Source organism: Melopsittacus undulatus, chromosome 8, assembly GCF_012275295.1.
Source record: "Melopsittacus undulatus isolate bMelUnd1 chromosome 8, bMelUnd1.mat.Z, whole genome shotgun sequence".
NCBI classification, from domain to species: domain Eukaryota; kingdom Metazoa; phylum Chordata; class Aves; order Psittaciformes; family Psittaculidae; genus Melopsittacus; species Melopsittacus undulatus.
This window is the reverse complement of record NC_047534.1, coordinates 5,161,307-5,184,174: the sequence shown is the minus strand read 5'-3', so window position 1 is coordinate 5,184,174 and position 22,868 is coordinate 5,161,307. Positions and strand designations below refer to the sequence as shown.

Below are 22,868 nucleotides of genomic sequence, written 5' to 3'. Positions count from 1 at the left end.
TTGGGCATCCGTTCATTCACATGGAGGAATAACCGCGATCCATACGTAGAATCCGAGCAATGAAGGAGCAGCTTCCACGTTCTGAGCACCCCAAATTCTCCACAAAGCAAACAGTGAGTCCATACCTACAAGGCCAGGGTCAGCAATAAGTCCTTTATCCACTGTTACTGCTAACTCAGCTGAAAATGTGTACTTTGATGTTTGGCTGCTGCTAAGTCATCCAGTTCCTTCAGTGGAGCAGTGTGACGTTAAACCTAAGGCTGTGTAATTGCTGGTTGATGAGGGGCAACAATTCCATACCCTGTTCCCTCTCCTTGAAGGAAAGCTAATCAGACAAAAATTACTTCTGCAGAGAGAGAAGTAATGAGTGCATAAACGCTGACAAAGAAAAGTCCAAATTCAACCTAGTGAGGTGAAATGTAAGAAGACCTCAGAAAGTCAAGGAGACAAATTCAGAGGAGTCCTCTTTAGCTGGTCCATTAGAGGGATCAAATCATTCCCAGTGTTAAGGAGAGAACTCCAATGGAAATCAGAACTCAAGTCGCAGAGGATGCACCAATGGCTGCAGCAGAAGGACCTCAGAACCTTAGGACTCACTCACCCGTGCCCAGGCAGGGAGAAAAGCAAGGCAGGGAAGTTCTGCACATTTAATTACTTCTCCATTTCCATTTGTGTTATCTGAAGGAAAACATCAGGTTTAGAACATATGTTGCACATCCTGCAGCTTGCATAGACTCTAGAGAGTTAAACTGTAAACCTGGCTATTATTTACAGCTGTTCAGCATCCTAGTTAGGATACTTTCAAGGGATTTGGCAGTTTTCTTTTTCTCTTTTATGCAAGCAAAAAGCCAATAGTGCAATGCAAGGGATGCAAACACAGCCTCGGGTCATCACCACACATGACAAATTCATGTGCGTAGATATTACATAAAGAACACATTAGCTAGATAAAAGGAGGGGGTGGGTTAAATGGCTTTCTTGGGGGTTTAATAATTTCTTTGGTAGAAAAGATTTCTTTAAGGCCTTTAAAGTGTGATGAACACACTCCATTACAAGCAAGTCACTGAGCTACCTGTGAATGGTACCTCTGCCACAGTTACCCCACAGGGATGAGCAGAATCAGGCGCTCTACATCTCTTGTAGTGGCTCACACGTTCAAAGAAGAAATGGCCACTGCACCAAGTGGCACTCCTCTGATCAGGAGCAGAAAAGGTTATTTAGAGGCCTACGAAAGCTGGCAGCTCTCCTGCAGGAGGCAATCACCACAGCTGATCAGCAAAGCTGTGTGTGGATTGGACACTGAGGCAGAGCAGGAGGAATGTGGAGGTGCTGCTGTTCCCCAAAACAGCCTGGAGAAAACTAACAGCTTTGTGGCTTTAAACTGGGAGGGAAAGGGGAAAACAGAGATGAATTGCTTGGTATTTTGCGAGAAGCAAACAGAAGAGCTGAGATTTACTTACAGAGTGAATGTAGGTAGAAAAGAAACTGCTTCCAGGGAGAGTCTCACAGCATTGTGCTGGCAGAGGTTACCCCAGCCCTGTGCTTTGGTCCATGTAGGCTGAGCCTGCACAGCCTCCGGTGTAGAGTGGGGAAAGGGGAGAAGGATGACGGTTGGGGTTACAGTGGGTAAAACTGAGGAGTGGGAGAGATGCCACTGGAGCATTGCCAATTGGTCCTGTGTGCTCATGTAAAAGGTCACAAATTCTCCTGCATGGTGCTTTCTATTTAAAAACACAACCTAGAGTGCTTCACAAGCATTTCCCTCCCCCCAGCACCAAACTCTTGCGTTTGCTATATTAATAAACACCTTCACATTGGAGAGGGATAAAAGGCATTCTGGTTTGATTTCATTCTATTTCCTGAAATTGCTTTTTTCTTACTGCAGGTTTTTTTCTTGCCATTTAGTCATGGTGGCCCTCACAGAGGGATAATGCAATAACACTGCTGACACGTTCGGCTTCCCAATAACTTGCAAATGGCATTTCCTAGTGACAAAACAAGCGCAGCTTTTCTTCTTTTGTAATTAATATCATAGAAATGTCAACCTCCAAAGTTGGTTTCCAAAGGTAATATGTTATCAACAGAACACGGTGGTTTTAAAGCCATACAGTGTTTCTGTCTATAGACCTGAAAACACTGTTTACACACAGAACTTGTTATAAGGACAAACAACAGAATTCCTGCAGCTTATGCACATGTCTGGAAAACCAGCAACTGGAGAGAAGAGTGAAATTGCCTCAGTTGCACATTCGGACACTACATCTTTTTGAGAGCTGCACATTCATTGTACAAATTCATTTTGCACGTTGCCTGCATAAGAAGACGGCTCTGTGCTGTGTGCACATCTTGAAAGGAATGTTACTTCACATCCATCCTGATCTTCGGTGTTATCAGTGTTTAATGCATAGAATTAGTGTTTCCAGCTACCCTCCCATTCATGTAAGCAATAACAACCAGCTGTTGCTCCTGGACCTACCTGTAAGCCATGTGTCTCCCACTGAGGCAGAGAAGAAAGGGTGCAGGAGCTGGGACTCTTCCAACTGCTGCTCCCAGTGGAAGGAAGACACTGCTGCTCTGAAGGAGGAAGGGAATAAGACCATCTCCTTTCCCTGAAACAGGAATCAGTTCTTGGTGCTGTTTTATGGAGGGTGAGCACATGAAGCTTTGGGCACACCCCATCAACCTCAATCCAACCCTATGTGCTCTACCTGGGACCTGCTGCTTGTTGTAGTGTGAATCTCTCCTTCAAATGCACACAAGGCCAGTGAGCCCCAAGCTCTGTCCTCCAATTCTTTCTATATTTAGTTTTTTCAGCTCCTTACAGGCACTCAGGATAAGTGACTGTGAGCTTCAGAGTGCCATCCACAGGGTAGAGAAGACTGAAAAGGAAGCTGCACTCACACCTCGGGTAGAGCAAAGGGCTTAGGGGGAAGAGTGTTCAGCTGCAGCAAAAGAACAGCTCCTGCAGTCACAGCAAAACCAGCAGAATTAAACTTTATCTGTGATAAATACTTGCCATGGATGTCAAACCAGCCCTCAGGGTATCTGCAGCTCCTGGGCACACACAAACCTCCTCAAACCCTTGCAGAAAAGGGATCAGTTTAAAACCACTCCCCCTTTCAATTACTTTCACCTCAACCACTTTGTGTCAATTCCTTCCACACAGTCTTGTGGCACCCAAAAGAGTATTGACTAGAGGGTCAAGTAGGGTTTAGTCTCTGCTCCCCACAGTATTGCACAGTGGCATCAAAGGGATGCATTTGCTGGACTCCTTTGACAATTCTTCATTACCCAGGGAAAGTAAGGAGGTGTAGACACAACTGTATCAGACACATTTAACCATTGCTTTGGCTGTGCTGCCCTACACTTAAAAAGCAGCTTGGGTGCTCCATAGGGTTGTAGGAACTTCCTGCCTACAACCTCTACAAATTGTAAGCCTCTCATAAAAACAGTTCTCCTCATCTGGACAAGAAGGAAGTTAAACACCATCTTGGTGTAAAAAAGCTTGCTTTCTTTCCCCATCTCATACTCACATTTTGTTTACATATTAACCCCTTTCCAAGTTACTGACTAAAAAGAAAAGGTAGTGATATTTCTGGGGAAATCCTGTGGCTCTGGATTCATATGGACAGAAGATGAAGTCTCAGTTCCCCCACTGTCCAAATTGCTTCTACATGCTATAGTTCCTATTACATATTGTCTCCATCTGAAATACTACCTAAGCAAATGTGTTCATAAAACAGGGAACATAAAACAGGTTCCTTTATCCTCAATGAAACAAATCATGGGTCAAAGACCATTTCTCCAATGCTTTGAAAAAACTCATTTGATTTCTAATATATTCACTAATTTAAGCAAACCTTGACCCGAGCTGTTGTGAACATGTACTGAATAAAACAGTCGGTGCTGCTGACACTGTGCCAGGAGCAACCCTGAACTCCTGAATTCTCCCAACAGTCCTTCAATCTTATAAAGCTTTTGGGTGTTCATTTGAGAGGATGCTCTGAGTGACTGGTGTCTGAGTAGTGCAGCTGCTCTTACCAGAAGCTCCCATCTCCTGTTGAATAAGCTACTGTGCAATTACTTAATTATCTCTCTCTCCTATCCTTTAAAAAATCCATTGCAATTCAACTTGAAGCAAACCCAGTTAATCCAGTTTTATGGCTGAGAATTAAAACAGAGAGAAGTCAGAGATTGAAAGCTGCAGCTCTTGTGGCAATACCAGAGGCACAGATATTAATGCCTTCAAACTCTAAGTGTCTGAGGAACAAAGAAATGCAAAAAGCCCTTTGTGGAGCTTATCCTAGCTAGTATTTTATAGAGACTGCTGTTCAGAAATCCTAAATCCCTTCCCCTGTCCTTGGATGCTGCCCAAACCCGTGCCTAACTTCCTCACTGAGCCACCTCTTGCTGTTTGCCTTTCCCCTGCTTGTGGGGTGCAGAAGTTGACGTTTGTGCTGCCTGACTTCCTTAACAATAACTCCCTCATCCCACCCATCCATCTTCACCTTGCTTCTCTCCCCTATCCACTCAACCATCCTTCATAATTCAGGGCTGAGGAGCTCAGGAACCAGTGTTACAGCACAGTCATCAAGGGAACTATAACTCTGAATTACCTGACCCAGGTGAGTTTAAATTCCAAGCCATAACATTGGATTAACCTGATTTATTTTTATTGAATATTTTACCTTTGTAAGTCCTACAGCCCTTTCTCTGCAAGAAAAATGGGAACTGAAGGTCAAATAAATTCTTTTATGGGTATGTTTCTAATTGTTATATTCTAACCTCTCAGCAGTGAGCATTAATACCTGGTGGTGGTAGAACAAAGCAGAATCCAGCCAGTATTCTGGGAAATACGATGTTTCTTACAGCCCTTCAAAAATACCTCCTAAAGTAACACATAACTTTGAAATTTGCTGCATATTTGGAATTGTTATAAATGCTTTAAAACCCTCTAAACACCTCGCTGAAATAGAAATTGTTAGGTTTAACATCAATAAGAATACAGAGGCCGTCCTTGTGCCTCCACCTCAAAAGCATCAGATGTAATGGTAGTAATGAACTCTGTATTTTTATCATTACAAACTTTACCACATACATAAAAAGGCAAAAGAAAAAATGACACAGAACTGATTCCCCAAAAATGACTAACATAATTTTTATGAGCTCTTTCATGCTTCGAAAAGGGAAAGGGAAGCAAGGCCCAGGAGTCAATTCATGTTCTGCCTCCAGGCTGGACATCTGAAGCTAAATTTCACCATTTCCATGTCAAAAGCCCTCAGGTGACTCAGCTCTCCTCTAATAAAGCCCATCACCTTCATGCCTCTGTGGGACAGATGCCTTTAGGTACCCATACAGCAACACAAGTAGAATATCCAAAGTCAGGGAAAAGGCAAATTTATCCACTAGCTATGAAGAATTAGGGCAACATCAGATCAAGAACAAACGATCTCACTAGAGAGGATCCAATGGGAGGAGGGAAGGCAAGGGCAGACCAAGCTCCCAAACATCTGCAGTGCCTAAACCCACCAAACAAGCTCAGTCTCATCTCAGATCCAGAGATCCCCTCAACAGATACAGACAACTCAGAAACTAAGGGAACAGTCACGCTTTGCAAAGTCATTTTGGAGCAGGATGAGGAAGTGAGAATTCAACGACTGTGCAACCTTCTTCATGGAGTAAAACAAGTGAGTAGTAAACCTATGACTAAATCAGCAAAGGAAGGAAGTTAATGTCTGATAAAGAAAAGCATTCCCGTGTCCTGGAAGGCGATGCCACAGAACACACACTCCTGTCTTTTGGAAACCTGCAAATCTCTTGAGGAACAGCAACATTTTCTGGTTTCAAGATACTCCCTTCTTCCAGAGGCAATTCTGTGCACTGCTTTGACACTTCTACAGACAGCCTCTTCTCCAAACACATTGATTTCAGCTCTCCTTATTCATCCTTTATAGAGAGACTCTGCGTTTGTATCAGCAAATGACATTAGCAGGCCTCGTGGAACAGCCTGCTTCATAGGAAAATGGCTTGTACTCATTTTATTCTGGAACACAATTGCCATTTGCTTAATATAGTCATGATATTTTAGTGAGGTAATTATGCTCTTAGCTATCAGTAACAATTAAACCCTTAGACTGAGGTTGCTTAATAAAGGTCTCAAAATAAATAACACATTCCAAACACAATATTTTAAAATGTCAAGCATGCAAATAAGATCTTGTAATGAATATAACGAAGCAGTAAGGATAAATCAGCACCAAGTTAGTCTGTCATTGTAGGAATCTCTGCTGGAATTGCCATTGGAGTATTGGGGGGGTTCTGGTCGCTACAGAAAGGGCAGCATAAGCACTGCAGACAAAACCATTTAATGACATAGAATCATAGAATAGTTAGGATTGGAAAGGACCTTAAGGTCATCCAGTTCCAACCCCCTGCCATGGGCAGGGACACCTCACACTAAACCATGCCACACAAGGCTTCATCCAGCCTGGCCTTGAACACTGCCAGGGATGGAGCATTCACAACTTCCCTGGGCAACCCATTCCAGTCCCTCACCACCCTCACAGTAAAGAATTTCTTCCTTATATCCAATCTAAACCTCTGCTGTTTAAGTTTCAACCCCTTACCCCTTGTCCTATCACTACAGTCCCTAATGAATAGTCCCTCTCCAGCATTCCTGCAGGCCCCCTTCAAATACATGTTATGGCTGGTTCAGGAGAAGGGCAGGGTGAAGCTGCAGAGCTGAGACTTGTGTAACTCAGCTTATGGTGAGACCAGTGGAATTTATACTTATTCTTTCGTATTTTCTGAAGCAACTTTCATGAAAGCAAGAGTCAAACCATTCCATGGCAAGTGAAATAGAAGCCAGAAACAGACAAACTGCGGGGTACAGACAAAGGAGGAAAATCACTCTCGGCCTCTGAAATCTAGAGAGATTTGAAATTAGGTCAACAGAGGCTCATAGTATCCTAGGTTGAAAAGACCTTTAAGAACATCAAGTCCAACCTTTCCCCCAGCACTGCCAACTGCACCACTAAAGGATGTCACTGAGGGCCTCATCTACATAGTTTCTGATCACTTCCAGGGATGGTCCTAGAAAGCTGTTCCATACAGAAGCTGAGAGCATGGTGTAAAGGTCTTTACAATGCAGACAGCAAGGTGATTCATAAAGGTTACGTAGAGCAGGGACAGACATTTAAAAAGATCAAAAACCAGAGAGGAAAAGTGTTGTCAGAATAAATACTTGCAAAACCTTCTTGTCGAGCATCCACTGCAAAGCACGGTACAGCAGATTACCTCCAATGCTGCTGCACTTGGGAGGCTGCTGCCCAAGCTCCAGAAGTGGTTAAGTGGATGAAGACTAAACCACGGCATAATAAACAGCTGGAATAATTTCTCAAAAACATGATTAAGAAATTTGGGTTATATAGGGAAAAAAAGAAACACCCTTGTGTTAAAAACCCCTCACAGAACTCTCTTTCCCTGAAGCACCTCAGGACACGAGGCTGTCAGAGACCAACAGCAGCAAACACAAAAGGTGGTATTTCCTCAACCCCAGCAGAAAATGCTTACAGCAGCAATCAAACCTCCTAATCCCACTTTCTCCTCACAAAACTTAGGATGCTTTACCCAGGCACCCAGACACTCCTGTGTAAGCCATGAGCCCAAAGCCCAACAACCACCTGGCATCAGCACAGCACCAACTAACAGGGAGAGGGGAAGAGATCTGTCATAAAAGCAAGTACCTCATCTCTGATCTGTTTAAAAGGTCCCCTACAAAAGGGGTCTGAGAATTAAATTGATGATTTAAATGGATACTATAAATCACAATTCAGCAGAGATCTGTTCAAGCCCCCTGTACTCCACAGGCAGCAATTCCCTTTCCTTCTCTGTCACACAGCAGTTACTGATCTTCTCTCTTCCCTTTGCTATCATTCCTCTTTGCCCATAACTACAGATCACCTTTTTGCTGGAATTATTTAAGTCATTAATATAATCAAGTTAAAATTAAGGGGAACTGTGCTCAATCTAAAAGGTTGTTGTGTCTCTTTCTGGCACAGAGTGCCTCGTCTTCTCTCTTCTGAAGCACACAGGATGATCTAGTAAGTACCACCTCACCCAACAAAGCTTGCCTTGCTGAATCACAGAAGAGAGAGCAGTGGAATTGCTTTAAAATGTATTTATTTGCAGGCACAAAAAGGAAGATAACTTCCACAGGTTTACAGAAACCTGTGAAGAGAAGATGTGGTGAGCAGAGGTAAAGGACTGGCAAGTGTCAGGCTGACAGCACTTCACAGTTGCAGCACATGGAGTGGCAACATAGCTGGTGATGCACGAGTAAAGGTGCTGCTTAAATGATACAGTCATGAAGTGGACTGAAGGAAGGGAGAAGCATCGTATCACAACAGCCAGCGAAAAGCATTTGGTAGGCCTCATAACACAGAGTTCTGCCCCAAAGCTGCCTGTGCTACCTGGACAACGGAGCACAGAGTACAACACCCAGAAGGCAGTCTGTTGCAAGGCATCTCTTTGCCAGAGTGTCTGTTTTTAATGCTACTGAGTACAACAGAGTGCAATATTTAATGTTTTTATATATCCCAAGGAAAGGCTTATTTCACCTTCTTCACTGAACCTCCAGAACCTTAAGATCCTTCTTTGTGCTCTAAAATCATCTACCTCCTAAGAAAAACCATGATGCAGGACCCAGTGTGACAGAGAAACCGTCAGCATTATTTTAAATCTTTACTGATTACACAACAAAGCAGATGGCAAATCAAGTCATGAACTCTGCATCTGCCATGCTTAATGAACAGTTTAATTACCTACTCTCATTTCTGACGCATCTCTGCCATTCTCAGCCCTGGGAGTCGCTTACACGCTTCGCACTGACTCTTGCAGAGATATCTCCAGGAACATGTGGCACGAACAGGCAGCTGGGGTTGGTTAATCAATACTTGTTTCATCTCCAACTTTTATGGTGATGGCCTAAATTATGTCTCAATGGTAACAGATTTCCTATTGGATCACATGAGCTGGTGGAAAGCTCAGGAAACAAGATGGAATTTTTCAGCCCCTTCTCCAGGCAGTGGAGTACCCAAAGGCAGACACATGCACAGAAGGGAAATAAAACCAGCAAAACAACAACATCCAGCACAACCAGATTAATTCATTTGCTGCCTTATGCCTTATATGAAAGCAAGGGATGCAATTAGGACAGTGTACATTGACTAAGTCTACAATTTAAGAAGCAAATTGTGCTCATTTGGAATAAGGAAAAGTAACTGAAATTGGGCTTCAGAGTTTGAGTTTTGGTGTACTCAGAGAAACAAGAGCTTCCCATGAAGGATCACACACTGGCTGCAGAAAAGCTGGACATGTTGTGTCTGGTCCAATCTGCTGCAACTGTTATGGGCTGTTCCTACTCTGCAGCTTCATGCACTTACGTCCTGTAGCTCCATGCACAGAAGAAATAACTGTTTTAAGGAGTCACTGCAGGAGAAGAGGCTGCAGGTCTGCACCTGAACAGCAGCTAAGTAAGGAACACAGCTAAGGGCTGATGGAGCAGGTGACAACCCTAAAAGGACCCATGCAAACCAGCTTCAGGCCCCTTACATCAGACAGCTTTGTGAACCCTTCACTGGGCCCCTATTGCTTTCCTCCAACCTCACTTCTGCTGCATAAGGTCCATTTATGCCTCTGAAAGCTGCCCTCCTGAAACAGAGCTTTGTTTCTATTCAATACTGACTCAATCAGCCACTTGCACTCACATAAGGATTTTCACTAAGGGTTTTTTATGGGAGACCTACATGTCATATAAGATTTCCTAAGAGATTCAAAATTTAGTCATTCAGCAGCAGAACTGCATGTTTTTAGAAGTCTACTTCATAAAGGAAAAGCAGGAATTGTGTGCAAAGCTCTCAGAAAAAGAGAACTGCTCACAAGCTTAAGGACAACACAGAAGTCAAATACAAAAGAGTGTAGGTAAACATGGCATTCAAAGCCAATACAACAGTAAATCAAACAGGGAAAAGGGGCAGAGGTGGACTAGCTCTTTCCCCAGCATTTCAGATATCTCCTACTACTGCTGTATCAGAACTACCTTGGGTAATGAAGCAGAGATTAGGGATTTCCCTAAAACTCTAAGCAAAGCCATAGCAAAAAGACAGCCCGACAGGCAGTGAATCCAGCCAAGGGGATTTCTAAAGGAAGGAATGAATACATCCCTAGAAACACCAATTTCTTTTTCATCACCTTAAGTGAACAGAGTGACACCGCGGGAGTTACCTTCAAGCCATCAATGTTTGAAAACCTTTAGGGTGTCCAAATCTAGTTTTATGTTTCACTGCAAACACATAGATCAAAAAACTGAAGTACTGTCCTGATTTACAAGGACACGTGGGAGATAAGCAACTAACGTGTTTAAACAGCAGTTTGTCAACAGCAGTAACGTGGATGCAGCTCCTATACCAGCCCACTGTCAGAGGTGGAATTGATTGTGCTGGACCACTGCACTAGTACATCAAAGACTGGAGAATGCTGCTCAGGTCTTCCAGGGAAGAGAGATTTGTAGCGAGTCACCAAAGTAACCTAGATTGACAACTGTGCCCATTCCAAACAGTAAACCAGCTGGAAAGGCCCAAGTAAGGTCAAGAAAGCCCAAAAGAAGCAAATGAGGCGAGGAAGCAAGCAATGGACAGAGAAGTTAAGTGCACTGAAATGGAAACGTGAGAGCAACCAAGCCAGACTATGGAAGTAGAAAATGGACTGAGCTGGGGATTGGAACTGGATGAGCTTTAAGGTCCCTTCCAACCTAAACCATTCAATGATTCTATGAAGTGAGACAAGCAATCTGTAAAAGGCAAACAGTATTGCTTGAATCTTGAGGAAAAAGAAATAGCTATACAAGTAAGCTTGAGGAGGAATCAGGCTGGTAAAGCCAGGACCTCCTGAAGAGAGTGTTCACTACTGAAATACTGGGTACTGCTCTTACCAAATGATGAACAGTTTACCATTTTCTATGGATCTTTTAAAACATATTCAAGGCCTGGGACTTCCATGTTACAATTTGAGCCCAAAGAAAGGAGGATAGCTGTCACTGCGTTAAACTTACACTGCTAAATGCATCTCATGCCTTTCAGTCCTCATTTGCTCAGTATATAGAAACAGGTCCACTGCCCTAGCAAGCAGAGAGTCAAAAATACACAAATGCAAAAATCACGCTATCAAAAGCAATATCAATTCAATCATATGTATAATAGTCTCCCCCAAATTAGATTTTCACAGTCCTATTTAACAAGACAAAGATTCAACAGAGAGAGTTCATCTCTTCCATTCTCAAATTACACAGAAGCGCACAGTACCACTGATGCCACTAATGAGATGATTAAATACCATTCTAGGTGATATGCTTTCAATGTGAAATAATTATTTTTGACAGGCAATATATTTGCTCAAGCTCATTTGAAATCACAATATCAGACTTTTTTTAATTAAATCAAATTCCTTCTTCTGATTTTGCATGAGAAGAGCAACCAGTGGGAGAAACAGTGCCAGGGAGAGATCGCCCAAGTGCCATAATGCGTGTACTCCTTCACAAAGGACCCCTTGCATTCCCTGGATGGAATATAAATGTTCAGAGAACAGCAGAGCCTTTCGTCTTGTAAAACAGGTCAGTTGAGGAATCACTGAGCACAGTGAAAACTTCCACTGTCAAAACACAAGTTCATTTGCCATGGTCTGATGAAGGACATTTCCAACTCTTCAGGGGGAGAAGAGCAAACAAAGCAAAGGCTCTGTCTTTCAATAAATGAGGGTACAATCAGTTACCTGACAAAGTACTGCTTTCTGTCCAGTACTTAAAGGAAAGCAATGACAGTTTGTATTCTATGACAAAACTTGCTGAGGGCTGGAAATAAGTTAACAAAGGGAATATTTTAGAATACATCTGAGAAACTTCCTCCAGGGCTGAGCAGCCCAACACAATGCCAGAGAGCTGAGAAGGTTGTAAAGGAAGGATTTTACTGGGTTCTGTACCTACCTCTGCCATATCCAGCTATGGCAGTACCAAACTAGAACAGCATGGAGGGCTGTCTGCTACTGAGGGTATTATAGAGACTGTGGAGAAGAGATGCCTCTTCTGTTTTCATGGAGAGAGTTTGGTCCATTCAGCCCTTACTGCAGTGCCTACCTCAGTGTGAAGCAGAAAGAACTGCTGTCATTTCTCTCTCCTCACTCCATGGCATCAAATTCTGCAGCCAGAAGATCTAATAGAATATCCTCTTGTAAAGCAGTTGCTTCGTGCTTCAAGAAGCCCCACTTACCACATCACATAGCACAGCTTCTTTGGCTCAGGCTTAGGTACAGCACAATTAAAATGGATCAAAATGCTTTAGTTAACACTGGAAATTTAAAGCCTGAAGTACAAGCAACAGAACAGCTCCTTCCTCTCTTGCTCAGATACACTCTCTCATGTGCTCTAACTGCTTGAGCCTGACCTTATGCACACACATAAGCTTATTGAGGTGAGCAGCTTTGTAACAGCACGGAGAGTGAAGTTTTGGAAGGAGTATTCTTGGGAAGTGAAGTAACTGTCATTCCAACCAGAGAGAATTATTATTCCCTTTGGGGAAAGAGCAGTCTCAGAATTGAATATAAAATTTTCAATGCTCTACAGACTTCAAAAATATTGCATAGGATTTCATCACGACAGCACAGCTGATACAGGATAATACAGACTTCTTTGATATATCCCATAGAAAGAACCTCAAAATGCATTTTCAATTTACTGGTCTAGTGCCTACCATTACATTCCAACAGACTCTCAGTGTAAGAGGAAGGCGAATCTCGTACTCTCTGTAAATTGTTTTTCCACAGGAAGAGTTGACAAGGTGTCGTCGTTATGTTCTCTTTAGGAAAGGAGGTGATGCAGCCAAAGCCATTAGAAATTCCCTTCAGTGGCTCAAAGCACTCTAGTGACAATTTAAGCCCATTCTCTGCCGTCACATAAATGCCAAGTCTCAGACAAAGTCCCATGTCACCACCACAGCATGAGCCCAGAGGGGGGAACACTAGCAGAGCCTTAGCATGTACTAGCACTTTTATTCTAATACAGTCCTAAACACAAGTTTCATGTCTCTTTCTCACTATGCAAAGACCCCATAGCAACTTTGTAGTACCAATTATGGAGGTGAGCAAAGAAGAAAGAGAGAGAACTGCACCTAGGGAAAGAAAGAAGGAAAAGCTTTTCCAAGCATTAGCCAGGAGCTCACCTTGGTGAGCAGCAGCACACGTTTCTGCAGCCGCCTGACCAGTGCTTCGTGCTGCTCACGTTTCTTCTTCTCCTCCAAGAGCTGGCTCTGAATCCGTATTATGTCCTCCTGCAGCTGCACCCGGGCCTTCTCTAGTATTCGGGCACTAAGAAAGATAATACAGACACGTGAGATCCTGAGCACTGCTTCTTACTCAGACAAATGAGATAAACCTGAGAGGAGAAACATCACCATGATACCAGGACACTGGGGTGGGTGCCATTTCATCTTACGGCTGCACCACTGGAAACTGAGTGGCTGCAGTCTCATTATCAGCTGTTCTCAAAAAGAGATAGGAGAGAAGAACCATCCCAGTGACAGCCTTCTTGTTCAGCACAAGACAATTACTGGAACCTCACATACACAAAGCATTTAAGTAATTCCATATCTATTTCAAAATTAACCCATTTGCCTTTGAGAAGATGCCTCATTTCCAACAAAGAAGGCACAGTCTTGGGTCCCACTGTACCTTTTAATCTTTTTCGAACAAAGTAGAAGTAAAACTGAGGTTTAATATGATCTGCTTTGACAGACAGATAATAGCAAGTAATTATAGCCACCACCTGCACACTGTGCTTGGCAGCAACCTCTACTGGAAGAGAAATGTCTTCTGAGACCTAGTGATTAGTACTTGTTTTCCAATGCGGCCATGACTCAACTAAGGCAGAAGAGCTTGTCCCTCCTCTTCCCAGCCCTCTCTGCAGCATGATGTAGTGATGCACAATTATCTATGTATTCCTGGAGATGTTCTTCATGTGTGCCCTTCAGACACTCAGTCTGCTGCTGGGACACTCATGGAGCTGTTCCAAGGTGTGCACCAAGCAGCTCCTCAAAGATAAAAGATGCTGGCAAAGTACTTGATCAATACCGAAGTTAGAGTGAAATCATTCCAGCGATTGTTAAGAGTTGGTTCATAAGTTTAGTATGGCAAGTTTAACCAAGCCTGCACAGCCTTTAACTGTTTAAAGAGGGAGCAAGACATGAAGAAAAGCATTTCACACAAGTCAAAAACCCTCAAGCAAATGAGAAAGATCAAAAGCAACATCTCTACCTTACTCAGTAACAGAAGATCTTTGTTGCTTTGATGCTAAAAACAAGACTGGAAAATGGCTGAGTGCTTCAGAGGGGTATTCTTTTCATTACAATCAAAAGAAAGTAAGTACAAATGCTTTTACATAAACTAGCACTATTGTAAGGTACTGTGGAGATAGATCCAAAAGGGAACTCTGCTTTAAAAGACACTCTCAGCATAAATCAAGTACATCCTGCACTGCCAGGTCACCAAATCATACTTCTTGGGAAATTTATGTAGGCATTCATACCTCAAAATCCTCCCCCTTGAAGAAGAACATGCATTTTAAAACACTGGATGAATTAGGAGCCTGTTTAAAGCTCCAGTTCGATTTGGAACCATTCACAGACCAATTTAATAATCAGGGACTATGAAGTAAAACAGTCTCTTCGTTGTTGCATTCAGGTGGAAAAGTTCATCAAGAGGGCTTCAAATCTGCATTTGAAAATGGATAATTTCATTACCAGGGCACCATTACTTCCTTGGCTCTGTTTTAATTAATCAGTTAAAAAGGGAACCTGTGCTCAAGAGTCGTATCTATGGTGATGGAACATGAAGTGGCACCAGACTTGCACTGGACGTTCCCTTCCCCATCCTATCCTCAGCAAGTATCTCAAGTTTAGTCTCATGGATACTTGCTAGAAACACTTCCCTTTTTCTTATTGAACAATGCAAGAATTCCACGGGATAAAGCAGAGAATCAATTCTTAACAGATTCCACTAAATAAGTTCATACTAAAAGCTCTCCTAGAAGCCAACACCCAAACAATGACCACAAGCAGGCTGAGCCCTGGTATCCCTGAAATACGGGACAAAATTCAGTGGTACAACCAAGATGTCAAATGTCACAAGCACATATGCATCACTCAAGAAGTGATCACTTGCAGTGTACAAACCACACATAATTCAGAAGCTGCAGTTGCTAAATTGCTTGTTCTGCAGCCCATCCTTCTGCATAGCAAACTCTAAGCCATGCTCACACCTTGGTCTCTCAGTTCACAATACAGCATCCTATACCTTAAACACCCCTCCAGGGGCAATTTAGGCTGACAGTGATATACAATTGATGGACACAATTTGGGCAACACCTTGAAATGTAACAGGAAGATTCACTGCACTGTGCCTCCCAAAATCCTAGGCTTAAAACACCCTCCTTTCCACGGGGCTTGTATTAAGCCAGCCTTTGCTAAGCTTGTACTAAGACAGTGCTCATGGCTACCTTCCAGCCTATCGAGTTTGCAGCAGGCCAACCTCCCATGCAGGGCAGAACGGGTGGCTGAGAGCAGGTAACCCCAGCTACTGACTTCACATTCATTAAGGTTTGCTCAACCTTTTCTATGCACAGGGTAAATACAAGTACAAAAACCTCATCAACTGTGTTATAACAAATTAAATCCCACTACAGAAGCCCTACTGCAAACATTATTTGCTCTATCAAATAAACTTAGTCCTGATTAAAGTCAGAACAGAAGAAGAAGAAATGCAAACATAAGATTAAGTACTACAAAACAGGCAGACTCTCACATTTGATTATTGCAAAACATTTTGATAGGACAATAGAGAAATCTTTTCCCCCATCTCCCAATATTGTGCCCTATTTCTGTAAATGCTGATGGATGATGACTGAATTGACATTCATAAAGAAAAATGAGATAGGTGCTAGGTTTTATCTTGAAATAATGAAAAACACTCAGATACACACCTCTGAAACCAGTTTGGGAAATGACTATTTTAAAACATGAGGAAAGTTGAGCAAAGACAGACAAATGGGCAATTTCCTCAGTCACTGCATGGTGTTTGGAAAGAACATCCCCATCTGTAGATATTTCAGACTCAGATCAAATGTGATGTTGATGTACATGAAGTTTAAATGCCAGAGATGTCTATGAAAGCAGAGACAACACTCAAACCCTCTGAACTGACTCTGTTACCATAGGTTCCCTTGCTACGGGAAGCATGAAATTCTACTTCCCTACGACTCTCCATGCCATGCCAAAGCACATTATTGAGATCCTTTCCTTCTCTCTTAGGAGAGATTGGTAATTCTTCCAGAAACTGCACCAAACACCACATACACTGACTATGTAAGAACAAACCCAAACAGAAAGTTATACTCCTTATTAACACAAACCAGCATGTGAAAGCAGATGCCCAGCAGCAGACGCGGTTCAGGTGAGATGCGGGCCCTCTTCTTCCCCAGTGATGACACCTGTGGCTTTTCCAAAGTAATTGCTCGCTCCAAACAAGCGTTAAATAAAACTGGAGCAGGCCCAAAGTTCTCCATCCAACATAAGCTCAGAGAAGTGGCACTTTTTAAATCTTTGCAAGTTCAAAGTATACCTTTTAAACCTTCAAGAGAAAAAGTCATTTCTGTTTATCAGCCTATTAATGTTCCTCGTTCCCCATCCCTGAGAATGAGATGCCAACAGCTTTCTGTTCTGAGCCTCTGAGACTCTTCATACTTTGCTCTTCCTTTCTGTAATCCACTTTAATGTAATCTTAATGATAAAACTTCATTTTCCAGAATGTTCTTTGAAAGGCTGAGAACAATGACTGCAGAGAGAGAATACTGAAGCCATGAGATACATTTTAATAATCTCCTTCAGAAATTACAAAAGCAGCTGATAGGGTTTGGGGTTTTTTTCCCCCCCCCAATGATCCATAAAACATTATCTTAATCATTCCATCCTTTCAACAGTCAAGTTACCACCTCAGAGAGACTAAAAAATAACAGGGGAAGCAAACAGGATGCCAGAACCAGTCTGTATCAACCTGAGATGAAAATGAGAGGTCCACAGCAGCACAGAGACAATTAGAAGAACAAGACTGTCTGGGTCATGCTGCAACTCGGGAGAAGATGAGACACTTGCACATACCAGGGGCAACTGTCAGAAGCAAGGATCACATCAAAGAGAAAGCACTGAAATCCAGAGAGCGTGGACAGGAAGAACACTGAAGCTGTAGAGGGGGAAAACACAATGACAGTGTTATTACACAGACATAACAGGAAAGAGATGCGCTGGAGCTATCAACATCTTCATGACAGAGTCCAAAATAAAAAGGTTAGCACACAAGCTAATGAGGCAAAAAGGAGCAAAGGAAATTGTTTTGTAGCAAGACATTCGGATGAAGAAAAGCAAACCCATTCCTGAGGCTTGACAACTTGCAGCCTTCTCAACATACCTTCACAGTTATAAACAGCACACACCCAGACACAAACCACACTGAGAACAACCATGTTATTTTGTATTCCAGTTCTTCTCCTTCACCATTTATAAGCCAACACAAAGGTGTAAGTAACAACAGGGCAACTCCAGCCCATCTTCACACTGTCCAGTGGGCAGCAGCAGAATATCCCTATCTGTGCCCTCTCCTAAGGCTCCTTCCAGCCTCCAGTTCCTGGCACAGACTTCTTCCCCTTCCAGCTTCTCCCTAACCAGCCTCAATAGGCACCACCACTGTTTGGGACAGGAATCAAAAAGGAAAAGCAGAAGGGAGAAGACCACAAAACTGATCTGACTTACAAAGGGACAGGCCACAGGAAAGAAGGTGGAGCTTGGCAAAACACAAACATTTCCAGCTTTTCTTGAAAAGGACAAAAAAGAATGGATCCATTCTAAAATGCTGCTGAAAAGACTGATGGGAGCTCTGAGGACACTGCTGCAGAACAGAGCTGCCTGAAGTCATACATATAAGGCAGGTAAACTAGAAAAACAACATCAGGAAGGAGGAGATTATTTTAGTGCTATGAGTATTTCAGCTCCAAAGTGAAAGGTCTGGGTGCTAGCTTTTATTAAATAAGATTGTTTAGTATCTGACTCTGCCTCCCTTCTTCACACTGAGGAGAGAAGGCTCCAGGCTTGGAGCAACAATTCAATACCTAAAGGGGGCATACAAGAGATCTGGAGAGGGTTTTTTTCACAAGGGCCTGTAGGGATAGGACAATGGGGAATGGCTTTAAACTAACAGAGGGGAGATTGGGATTAGACATTAGGCACAAATTCTTTCCTGTGAGGGTGCTGAGGCGCTGGCACAGGGTGCCCAGAGAAGCTGTGGCTGCCCCATCCCTGGCAGTGTTCAAGGCCAGGTTGGACACAGGAGCTTGGAGCATCCTGCTCTAGTGGAAGGTGTCCCTGCCCATGGCAGGGGGTTGGAACTGGATGAGCTTTAAGGTCCCTTCCAAACCAAACCAGTCTGGGATTCTATTCTATGAAATGTGAAGCAGCAGCATCCTTCCCTGCTCTCAAGCACTGCGCTGCCACTGCAATGGCACAAGTGGGAACTGCAGAAGCCAACTTTGCCATGTTATCTGCTATTTGCCTATTACATTCAGAAGAAGCAATGATACAAAATATCAACATATTAAGTGGAAGCTATCACATGGGATATCTTTTATTTAAAGCTTTAACTGTGCCCATAGAGAGCCATATAAAATACTGCTACAGAAAATACTATGCACAACAGTCTACAGGGAGTTGGTAGGAAAACAAGCTTTCTCCTTGCTATTTATTTCTCCCAAGTCCTTAGCAAACATCTGCAAACTTTCTCCTGTTTCACAGTTTGTATTTTCTCAAAGACCTTTCATAGAACTCACCATCATCAGGCTTCCATACATCACAAATCATTCAGTTCATACATCACGTTACTGCTCTGCATACAGGGAAGACTCGAATCATAGCAAATTTATAAGGATGGAATGACATAAAGAGAACTATTTTGCTAGTGTGGACAGATGAAATGGGTAAGCAGCAGACAGATGTTTGGAGCTTTATTGGTACGCTGACAATATGTTTTATCGTTCAGGCAGTATTTAATTTTATTCCCTAACCAGCAGCATAAATATGACGCTGAGAAACACAGTTCCTTCAAAGCAAACAGTTACAGAAGAGAAATAAGACACATGTGATGTCTCAGCCCTGGTACAAGCAGTAACTGACTGGCAGGAGTTAGGATGTACTAACAGAAATTCACATCAGGCACCCTCTGCTTCTGTTCATTAGAGGGGTCAACTCGATTGCTGCAACATGCGCAGCTCTGCTGACCACAACACCCCATAGGAACCAAACCCAGGAACACAGCCAAAACGCAAGGGCTAGTGGAGCTCCATCTGACCAGAGACTTAATCAGCCACTCAATGCAAGATTTACTGTCATGCTAATAAACATGCTTCCCACATCCACCATCCAGATGAGAATGAAAGCAACATCTTATTAAAGGAATCTTCTGTGGTTTGGTTTGGTTTTAATGTGAAACATGAAGTTTGTTAAATACATCCATCACTGAATGCTGGAATGCAAAATATTTGGAGGGAGAGATAACCACAGGCATAGCAGCAGCAGGTCAAGGGACCCCCCCCCCCCCCAACCCCGAGTCCTGAATCCAGCTCTGGGGCAACAAAAAAAAAGGGATGTGGAGCTGTTGGAGTGAGTTCAGAGCAGGGTCACAAAGATGCGCCAAAGGCTGGAGCAGCTCTGCTCTGGAGCCAGGCTGAGAGAGCTGGGCTTGTCCAGCCTGGACAAGAGAAGGCTCCTGAAGGAGAGACCTTAGAGCAGCTCCAGTGCCTAAAGGGGCTACAAGAAACTCCGAGAGGGGTTTTTTACAAGGGCCTGTAGGAACAGGACAAGGGGAATGGCTTTAATCTGCCAGAGGGGAGACTGAGATGAGCTCTTAGGCAGAAGTTCTTCCCTGTGAGGGTGCTGAGGCGCTGGCACAGGGTGCCCAGAGAAGCTGTGGCTGCCCCATCCCTGGCAGTCTTCAAGGCCAGGTTGGACACAGAGGCTTGGAGCAAGCTGCTCTCGTGGAAGATGTCCCTGCCTGTGGCAGGGGTTTGGAACTGGATGAGCTTTAAGGTCCCTTCCAACCCAAACCAGGCTGGAATTCTATAAATGTCCTTTTTCAAAGGCTCCAAACCTGATCTGTTCATAAGCCTGAAGCTTCTATTAAAGGCATTTATTTGGTGAATAATACTTGTACTGATACTTAAAAACCACTAAAGCCACATTGCTTGTACGGTTACCAACTTGACAATGCTGCTCTCTTCAGTAAACCTGGGTACAGGAGAAATCAAGCTGATAGTCGAATGCACAAAGTGTTTTACAACAGCTTATGTAGACAAATCTATTAAGAGCCTTTGGTATGTCCAAATGCTCATGGCTCTTGTTCTGAGCCAACAACAAGGCAGCTACACTTGCATCCTGAGCAAACTGATTCCCTCTGCAGTGCTTGGTAGTGAAACAAATACTAAATGTTGTTAATAAATGCAAGTAATTAAAAAGCATGAGTTAAAACCAAGAGTCCTCTATCACCACAGCCTATAGCCTGCACAGCATGCATCATCTATCTCTGTATCATAATTCTGTATGTGGCATTTGGCAATTATGGAGGGCTGCCTATTTTTAAAGTGCATTCACTGATAAGGATTTTCCACACCCACTCTGAGATAAGAATAATCCCCTTGTACAAGTTAAAAGTGTCTTTCCAGCACTGCAGAGAACAAGATGCACCCTACAGCAATGCCTCCTGACCAGACATGAGTACACCAAACTGAGTCAAGATGTTGACTAATGTGCAAAATGATTACAAGGAGTTAGGAACAGAGTATCTCCATTCCAATTATTTCCTTAAGACAGCCATGCTCCTTTGGTCCCCTAGTTTGTGATGTCCTCACACCATGAGCTGGAAACATATGGAGCTTCAGCACCAAGAGACAGCAAATGGCTGCTCCCTTCCCCATCACCCCCTCACCAGCTTGGAACATTCAATGCAGTGAGAAAAAGCAAAATACTGGGGAAAGGAACTGTCACCGGGGGAGGAAAACAAACCAAAACCAACAAAAAGCCCCCAAAACACAACCCCAAGGAAGAATTTTGAAAGGAAACCTTTATTTCCTCTAGCCAGGATCCAAGCATCTCCCTGCAGCTGGCTTTATTTACAGCATCTCATTCAAATTCTAAATGCTCCAAAGTGTTATTACACTTTTTTCTTCTTTGAAAACAAAAATGACAACAACCGAAACAAAACTGGGAAGGAGAAAACCCAAAGACTGAAATAATTACTAATCAAAGCAGAGGCCTGTACATGGGATGGTGAAGTCACTGGCCAGCTCTACCCAGTAATTTCTCTTCGTGTCAGCTCTGATGAGTTTTAGATTTCTAACATTTCATCAATTTGAATCACTAAATTCAATTTGCATTCACACATAAACAGAGAGGGAATAATAAATACTCTCATCTGACCTTGAAGTGTGAGACAGAAAATTGCCCTCGATGATTTCATTTCAGTCTGAACCATAATGAATAATGCAGTTGGCCCCATCAGTTACCAATCTATAATCACACTTGCGGGCTGAATGAACGCACGGACGTGCTTAAGTATGAGGAAGAAAGTCAAAACTTCTCACTCTTTTTGTCCTGATCTTTTTCTGCTTCTCCTTCACTTTATAGAGATTAAGCCTCTATCTCCATCCTTCCCCACTCACCCCAACTCCATATCAAGGGCTTCAATTTGTTGCACAGTCAGAAATGGGAAGCGCGGTGAAGGCATCACTTAGTTTCCATAACTCAAACCATTATTATATGTGTTGTACAGAATTTCCTGTAAACACTAAATTTGGTAGGTATTCTCCCTCCCAGCAAGGTGTCAGGTCACGAGCCAACTCTCCAGCAGTGAAGCACAGCAACACAACACAGGCAACTGGCAAGACGAACATCACAAGTAACTAAGAGTATTTCCAATTTCAGTTATACATTCAAACCAATGCTTCTGATGAGAGAGGAGTCATCTGGGAATAGGCAGTGTGAGAGCTGAGGAGCTGTAAAGGATAAAGGGCTGATAAAGAGGAGTGAAAAAGGGAAAATCTGCTTGAGGTGGGGAGCGAAATGAGTATGAGAATGGTTGTGCTGAACCAACTTGTCAGCAAACAGATGTGCTGAAATCCCAGGCTTTTGACAGTTAGAGGATAGCTTATCTTAATAAAACAAAGAGGGTCAAAGTGTTTAGATGAGGAAAACAAAACATTAAACCCTCCACTGCAATATAGCAAGTGAGCCCTCACAGACTCCTGACACATTACAGCTTCGGGAAGGTTCTGTGGATCTGCTTCAAATTACCTTTTCAATGAGAGCTCATTTCCAGTGTGCATTAACTGTACTCCACAGTGAAATGAGTACTGAGATGAGTGTTGTTTATAACTGTTCAGTCACATTCCTTTTTTTAATGTCTGAATCCAAGACTATCTGAATGAACAACTGTCCAAAGTATTTCCTGCAGAACAATTCAGTGATGGACCCCCCCTACCCCATATATTCTCACTAAAACTCAAAGCTATGGCTCAGTATTTCAGCGACAGGCTTTTGTGTGTGAAAATCCTTCCAGGTTATGTGATGAAAACCTGGCCAGCTTTACACTGGAGAGGCAGAGGAGGATTTGTAATGGATACTTGTTGACAAGAAATAAACCCAAACAATTTAGTTCTACCCCCTAGCATTGAC

At 43.0% G+C, this 22,868-nt stretch overlaps 1 protein-coding gene across 2 annotated transcripts in view; it reads right to left on the bottom strand.

Annotated features, from left to right (window-relative positions):
- MAD1L1 (mitotic arrest deficient 1 like 1) overlaps positions 1-22,868 on the bottom strand; it is a 366,896-nt gene that overhangs the window by 241,208 nt on the left and 102,820 nt on the right. For both annotated transcript variants that reach the window (XM_005145268.3, XM_031045610.2), the window contains exon 12: positions 13,269-13,413. In XM_005145268.3, the coding sequence (XP_005145325.2) occupies positions 13,269-13,413 (145 nt within the window). The remainder of the gene's footprint in view (positions 1-13,268; positions 13,414-22,868) is intronic.